The sequence below is a fragment of the Engraulis encrasicolus genome, chromosome 1, assembly GCF_034702125.1.
Source record: "Engraulis encrasicolus isolate BLACKSEA-1 chromosome 1, IST_EnEncr_1.0, whole genome shotgun sequence".
Taxonomy (NCBI): Eukaryota; Metazoa; Chordata; class Actinopteri; order Clupeiformes; family Engraulidae; genus Engraulis; species Engraulis encrasicolus.
In genome coordinates, this window is record NC_085857.1 from 50,883,194 (window position 1) to 50,891,789 (window position 8,596).

General features: G+C 41.1%; 1 protein-coding gene across 2 annotated transcripts in view; it reads left to right on the forward strand.

The window, feature by feature from the left end:
• Positions 1-391: 391 nt before the first annotated feature.
• Positions 392-8,596, forward strand: part of LOC134454066 (CMRF35-like molecule 1) — a 12,491-nt gene continuing 4,286 nt past the window's right edge. The window contains exons 1-3 of one of the 2 annotated variants that reach the window (XM_063204831.1): positions 392-641; positions 2,648-2,965; positions 5,639-5,743. In XM_063204831.1, the coding sequence (XP_063060901.1) occupies positions 605-641; positions 2,648-2,965; positions 5,639-5,743 (460 nt within the window). In that variant the 5' untranslated portion in view covers positions 392-604. The remainder of the gene's footprint in view (positions 642-2,647; positions 2,966-5,638; positions 5,744-8,596) is intronic. The other variant, XM_063204840.1, reaches the window with a different exon arrangement.

The window sequence follows — 8,596 nt, forward strand, 5'->3', positions numbered from 1 at the left end:
GTGTGTGTGTGTGCGTATGTGTAGATGTGTGCCTGTGTGTGCATGTCTGTGTCTTCCGTGTCTTGGTCAGACGCACACTTTATTTGGAATTGGACGTCACGCGCACGCACACACACACACACACACACACACACACACACACACACACACACACACACACACACACACACACACACACACACACACACGTATGTGTGTGTGTGTGTGTGTGTGTGTGTGTGTGTGTGTGTGACGTCGAAGTCCAAATAAAGACGCTTGTCTGACCCTGTGTAAGCATGCACGCATGGACAACCACACACGCACACACACACGTCACTGAGGGAGGAGTTGTGTGTGGGAAGGGTCTTTAGGGCTACGCGCAGAAGGGTTTCATACAAATGTATGAGGAAAACGAGACAGCTAGACAGATACAGAGATAGAGGTGGAGAGAAATCGAATGGAAAGAAAAAAATAGAATGAGAGAAAGAATGAGGAGGCGTGAGAAACCGATAGAGTGAGAGAGTGTGTATTGTATCAGTATTGTTTATGAGGATTAGATTGAGAGAGAGAGAGAGAGAGAGGGAGAGAGAGAGATAGATAGAGAGAGAGAGCGCAAGAGTTCGACATGAGGCAACACCTGATAATAACGTACCTTCTGTCAAGTAAGTTGCTATTTATTGCATGATTTCTGTGCAGGCCTATTTATTGCATACTTACTGTGCATTTTTTGTGTCTGAGTGTGTCCACGACTCACTCTGTGTGTGTGTGTGTGTGTGTGTGTGTGTGTGTGTGTGTGTGTGTGTGTGTGTGTGTGTGTGTGTGTGTGTGTGTGTGTGTGTGTGTGTGTGTGTGTGTGTGTGTGTGTGTGTGTGTGTGTGTGTGTGTGTGTGTGTGTTCTCTGTCCCTTAACAGTTAAGAATTGATTAATTCTCGGTAACAGGGTTCCCATGTTAGCCAGTACATCACATTACACTTAGCTGACGACTTTATCCAAACTGACTTACAGATATATTAAGTACAAGGTATTGGTTACTAACCTGATTATCATCGACTTTCAAATCTATTCGAGACTTGGGTCTGACCAAGAGCATAGCAATTAACATTTCCCAAATGGCATGGATGACCCGCCACCCTTGGTTTGCTAATGGGTGTTTGCTTTAGCACAGTGGGAGGAGTTCCCGATTTTTCGGTAGCTCAGAAACAATATTTTTATTGCTCCTGGCCAGACTAGAAGCAACTCTTAAGGGCACCTCAGCCATGGAGTGAGATAGAGAGTGGAGGGATGGGATTCGAACATGCAACCCCCTGATCTAAAGCCCATCTGCTTAATCACTAGGCCGTGGTTGTCACATAAAGGGTTCTAAATCAACGCCTACCAAATGGTGGTGAAATTTCAGTTTATCTTCAAAAGAAAACTTAAGCCACTTTGACTTGTTTGTGAGTGAGTGCTTGGCTGGTAAAATTAACATCCACTAGCCACTTTGCCCAGTGATCAAAAAAGTTCATTCAGAGTCCTAAATACTGTACATACACTTAGTCTAGATAAGCGACTTATGAAGCCTGTGTGGAGCAAGACACAAGGCCCTGCAATATATAATAAACTTCTTATTTTCAACACACAAGATAGTTGTTAAAACACGGCTAACAAATTAATTATTTTCCACAAATTAGGTCTATTAAGTCAGTTGTACCTATGTGTTAAGCCTACATGTGAACCCTGTTCTTAAAGGGACACTGTGCAGGAAATGGTCAAAAAAGGTACTGCAACTATGCTGCTCATAGAAACTGGGCTGCCTATTGCCAAATTTGCATGCATCTTTACATGGAAGTTTACTAAGTAATAACCAATATTTTATAGTATGGTCCAAGTAGAGTCATTTCTGCAGCTAAAAATGGCTGTTTTTGGAAATTCCAAATGGCGGACCATGGAGAAGATCCCCCTTTTCATGTAGGAAAAGTGCAATTTTCCCAGTCATAATGAATACTTAAAATTTGATGCTGGCGGTAAGTATTCATGAAAAAGGTAACATTAGTGAATGGGCAGCATGAATTCTGGAAATAAACAACTAAAAATCTCACACTGTGTCCCTTTAAAGTGTTAGCATGCCAGCCCTATTTCTTAAAGTGATACTGTCCCATATTGGAGAGCTTATTTTACACCTCTCCCTGAGTTAAATGGTTGGGTTTTACCTTTCCCCTGTACTTTCAACCATCTTCTGAGTATGGCTGTGCAAATTTTAGCTCCAAGCTAGCAGTTAACATTGAGTCCTACGAGACCAGTTAGCCGCCAGCTGGTCTCATAAGACTCAATGTTAACTGTTAGCATGGAGGTCAAATTTGCACTGCCATACTCAGAGAACGCATGAAAGTACAAGAGAGAGGAAAAACTTGATAATTTAACTCAAGGGGATGTGTAATATGAGCCGACTTCCAAAAATGGGACAGTATCACTTTAAGTGTTACCATGACAACCATATTTTCAAATTGTTTAATTGTTACCATGCCAAAAGGTTCCTGTAATCTCTCCTCAGCCCTCACAGACTCTCCTCTGTTCTCCCCATAATATAGTCTCCACTAAATTAGTGGTCTAACCTAACCCTTTACTTCTATGATCTACCCCACTGTACTCTAATCTTTGTCTGTTGTCCTCCTCTCTCTAATACTACAGTGCTGGGATGCGTGCAGCCTAATTCCTTCACTGTCACAGCCTCAGAAGGTGGCACTGCCGAGATCGACTGTTCTCATGCATGGGCACATGGCAATATCAAGTACTTATGCAGAAACCCCTGTGACTCTGAGAAAGACACTCTCATCACATCAGATACAAATTTTCATCCTGCTGCGAAATACTCGCTGGTTGATCACGGCTCTGGAAGATTTACGGTCACAGTTTCCAATGTGCAACTTTCAGACGATGGGATATACTATTGTGCGGTGGAGCGATTCATCAAGGACACTTTCACGAAAGTGACATTGATAGTCAAACGTGAGTCTTTTTTTATTTCATTAAATATGAATCACAAACTTTGCCTTGCATCTTTACATGGGGTGTGCATTTTCAAGACATTTTACACGCCCGAGTTGTGTTTTCATGCTTTTATTTAGCAATACATCTTCATATCTATAATAAAAGCCCACACTATACCATTATTTATCGGACTAACATATGACACTTTGTATTTAATGAATGGAAAGACAATTTGGAATGTATGGCTAATGTACTACCCAACTAATACGGACAGACTTTTAACATGTATTTTATTAATTCACCCGATTCGTATGAAGTATTTAGCCTGACAATTCAAATATTGTCCTTGATTAATGTGTCAGTTCATGTTCACTCAGTTTTAAGCTTATGTTAGGTTTAAGCTGATGTTGGGTTTCTTGACTATTGATTTGCATTTACTGAAGAGTGCAGGTCCACCTACACAAGATGGGGGTGCTACCGGCTATTTCCTGGTGCTGTCAGCCATTGCCATGGCCACTTCAGGCCAACATGTATTTGTCTTTGCCCAGTTTTAATTTGGGGTCAACCTGTTTCTATTTCATAGTCACACCAGGGGTGGAACTATAGGGGTGACAAGCAGGTCATTTGCTCATGGGCCCTCCCGTATTGGTGGAAGTACTTATGACCTCTGCAGGCTGTATGGGGCCCCTGTCAGTGTGCAACCTGCGTGCAAGTGTTTCGCCACTGCTCCGCACCTTTGTGCAGGGCCTGATTAAGATGGCTCGGGGCCCCTAGGGTACAGGTTGTTGTATCATAATTATGAGCTAAGAATTAAGGATATGTCTGACAACTGTGGAGAAGAATATTGATAAGATTTAAAACTATTATTGATGCAGCAGATACATTTTTTAACATCACCTCTTGTCACAATTTCACAACTTTTGACTTTTGGCCAATTACGGTCCCCTTGGCTTCAGCCATATCTAGCCTGTCAACTGTGCATCTTTGCCATCTATTGTTGTTTGCACAAATTACTGAAGAATTGCACCAAAGCATGAAGTGTCTGCTTCTGTCAATTAGTTATTTGTGTTAAGTTGCAAATACGGAAGTTGCTTATATGGTGTATTACACACATTATGTAACACTAGATTTTACCCAATGCAACATACAGATGTTTCAGGGTATTGGTTATGGTCCCTGGATAAGTGTGGGGATAGGTGCCTTGCTCAAGAAAGCAAACTTCAGTCATGGAGAGGAAGGGTTCGTAAGGGTAGGTATTGCACCTGCAACCCAGTGAGTTAATCTCCCTAACCATCGTACCAAAAAAAAATCCAAAAGCAATACCCTGAGTCACCATTTCCCCTACAGGGAATTGGGTATAACAGTCTCAGTGTGTCTCCAGATCAGCATGGCTATTTAGGGGAAGAGGTCATTGTGGTCACTGAGTTAGCTCGGTTACAGGAAGACATAGTGCTGACACTGTATGCTGTTAGCACGTTTGCATGCTGTTGTGGTTCTCAGTATTACCAATACACTTACTGTAGCTGCCTGTCCCAGTACCTGCAACATTAATAAGGTGCTTAACAAAATGTGTAACAACATCGGGGCATTATACGCTTCCACTGCCTTTGTGCAATAGGTAGTGTTAAGTTAGTACAAAGTAGTGTATAAAATTACATGTTGGCACACGTAATAATACAATAAAATGTCCTATACCATGTATTATATGTATTACAAATTCAAATTCTAATTCACAAATCAGCTGTGCTTGTTTTTCTTCTTCTTTTTTTGTTTTACTTCATCAAAGTTCAGTTGTGCAGGTGTACGTTTGATAGTATGGGGAGAACTTTAGCCACTCTGTTTCCACGTAGCAGGATATTTTTATATGTGGATATTTTTTTCTCCTGGTTACATTGGTATTGGCCTTCCGTTTCCACGTAGAAGATATTCAAAATCCAGATATTAAAAAGCAGGCTTTAAACATATCCTATGTAGGGGCCTGAAACAGTATTTATTTTTATTTTTATCCACATGTGTTTACACCTAAACAGGAGAAAAAAAATACCCTGCTAAAAACATCCTGCTACGTGGAAACAGCACCTTAACCACTCTGATTCCATGGAGTTGCAGATGATTATCCCCCAGGTGTTGTATAGCCCGCAGCTGACTTTATTTTTTAAAGTGACATCATCATTTCACATTCCCACTGAACACAGTTACACCCATTTCAACAATCCACTGTCACTATCTGTTATCACTTCAGGAAACTGGCCTTGTACTGTACTTAATGTTTGTAATGTATTATACATTTTTGAATTAATATAGGCCTTTACAGACTATTTCTATTTCAGTAGCACTTTATTTCAGAATGCATATGTTGGTCACTCATATGTTATGGTATGGTTCGAGTGACTTATTATATAGAAAACATGTGATAAGCAAACACAAGGGCCTATGTTCTTACTATCGGCTAATTAGGTGCTACTACATGTTTGAATACATGCTTAACAAACAATTGGTTTTGCTCAACATTTCTCTTGTACGTAAGTCAGTCACTGATACACAAACCAAGTCACATATACTGACACTTAGGCATGTACATAGGCCTCTACTAGTGATTAACATTTCAACCCTAAAATGTCACCAATATCCTGTTTTTAAAAAGATATTTTTTGACCTTGCCCTTGTCTCGTTTCCTTGTTTCGGTTGCAGCACGAACCACGCCACCTTATTCCAGCACTACAGTGTCACCATCTGTGCACTCGTCCTCTACAGTGCAATCAGCAACCACTGATGACGACATGGAAGATAGCAAAGGTTTGTGTGTGTGTGTGTGTGTGTGTTTGTTTGTTTGTTTGTTTGTTTGTTTGTGTGTGTGTGTGTGTGTGTGTGTGTGTGTGTGTGTGTGTGTGTGTGTGTGTCTGTGTTCGTATCTGTCTGTCTGTCCTTGTTAGCGAGAGAGAGAGAGAGAGAGAGAGAGAGAGAGAGAGAGAGAGAGAAAGAGAGAGAGAGAGAGAGAGAGAGAGAGAGAGAGCATGTGCCTAGAGTAACCTCTGTTATCTTCCATGTCAAAATACATAGCCATGCCAAAAAGAAAGAAAAAACAAGTCACCACCAAAAAAGCTCTCACACATGTATGTTTTTGGACTGCCATTAGCTTTGATTAATCCACACTAATTAATCCACCACAGACTCCAGACTCAAGCGGACTGTGAATTTTTTTGATGTGCTCGAAAGGCTTTGAACAGCATTTAAACCCAACTGTCATCAGAACAAAATCCTGATGAAAATGTTTTCACACCTGGTCCCTTTCAGTCATTTAAGCAAATGCAAACCTTTGACTCTGCATTTTTTATGTGAATGCTCCAAAACGTACCCAAACCTGTCGGATGTAACCCGTATTGAGACCTTTATTGACTTGGTCTCAGCACGGTTCACTTATGAGTCCTGAGTTACACTTGTGACTTGGCGTAATCACTTGAGGAGAGCTCTAGAAGACGGAGTGTGATCAAAAAGAGGACTGACACACCATAAAAGAGGAATGTGACCAGAAGGACCAGTCGGTTCTTTTCATAATACACAATATGAACTAAAACAAAACCTTTTGCTGTCGGTTTACTTTTTGGTCCACTTAAAGAGGACTGAGTAGTATGGTTTACTTAAAAGGGACTACATGTGAAGATAATTCTTATCATATCATTAATATAACACTGGAAATATAAAATCCAGACATTGTAGAGATGTTTTGAAGCAACACAACTTTCAAGATTCAAGAATCTTTTATGCGCCCTGAGGTGGATTCGTATTGGACATACAGTTGCCACTTAAAGAAGAAATGAAACGAATANATATTTATTATTCACATTAAATATTGGGCCTATTTCTAAAATATCAATCCAACTTTAAATATTTTTCTGGACATAACTTGTTGAAACGGCAACTTAAAACCGTGCCTTTGGTGCGACAATATTTACAGGGGCGTGACGTCATGCGGTTGACACCCTCTTTTTGCGAGTATGGTTGGCTGCGGAAATATCATACATTTGAAGGACCCATATCTCATAAAGGAACCAACATTAAGATACAAATATCGACATGTCGAAAGAACACACCTCTAACATTATGTGACAAAAACTCACGTTGAATATAAGCCTCACAAATAAGCCGAGTAGACTTTTCTTTGATGATGCACCACCATATGCCATATGGGTTGGAAAGATATGCCATATTCGACACAGGATCGACGGGCACAAAACAGCACCGCGCTCCTACTAGGCTACACGAAGGCTACACGCTGATCATTATTAAGATATTATCAATCATATGACACTATTAGTGTAGGCTGTATGTGCTGTGGTAAACTGGAAAATATGGGAGCATGTTAGGGTGCCAGCCAGCTGCCGGTTTCTCAGATCATGTGACATTCCGCGCTGTCTTTGACAGGTTGAAACCGAAGTGGCACTTTGAAAGCCAGCTTTAAAATCTTATTAAACAATGGCGTTATCTCAATTATTATGCCGACAACTTATCGATCAACCAGCGCGGCATACTTGTTTTTTTGTTTATGGCAACGTGACAAGGGGGGGACGATGCATTACTGCTGCACTCTGTCTTTGACATGTTGAAACCTAGCGAAATTGCACTATCAGCTACTTTAAAAACGTATGCTTAAGTAGCTCAATAGCATGGTTTTAATGTAATTTTAATAAACAATGGCGTTATATGTATTATAGACGTATTATGTGACAATTTGGAAGTTGGTAGATATATTTTGACACAGATGTTCGTGCTCGGGCTGTTGTTCCATAACACAATAACTGCACGACTGCCGGCCATGGTCATAACTACTCAACAACACAGATGTTCGTGCTCGGATGCTGGGGCGATTTCGTTGCATATAAAGCAATAACTCCACGACCGACGGCCATGGAGTCGTAACGAAACACCTCGACCCGCAGCGCATTGACCGAGGACCCTTAGTACTAGGGTGCTACAATGGCAGAGAGGAATAGAACTAGCATCTTTAGCATGCTGCTATCCTGCTAAGTGGCTGTCGGCCAGACTCACCCGTGGTCGCACTCGAGCTAGAGATATCCGTCAGCACACCTGCTATCCATAGACACTGCTTGTGGTAGCCTAGGAGTGTATTTCCAACCATGTCCACGGTCTCCAGATTTTTTAAGGTAAACAACAGGAGGGGTGGAAAACGCCCGGAGCACAACATTGATCTAGGTCACTTCAAAAGCCGATGCCTCCTACACGATCAGCGTTGTTTTGCCTTCTCCTTGTCAGCAACAGTTCCAGTAATTTTGACTTAAAGACACTTGTGCAGAGAGATGCCTTCAGTGAAGCTTGTACTTGTTGCAACCTGTACCATTTGGACCGCCACGAACACAATATTTTCCACTGTGCTTTGATTTACTAGCCATAGACGCCGCCATTGATTACTATAACTTTGTGGGTTCGGAGTTGGACTGTGTCAACCTTATGACGTCACGCATAAGACAATAAATTCGCACTACTGGACAAAATATTGCTCATTTTGAGCACGTTTTAACATGACTTCCCGGATAAATTATTACACACACAATATCTTGTTTTAATCACAAAGCTTGGAACTTTTGTAATATGCAGCACAAACTGTAAAATTCCAACAATTAATATTCGTTT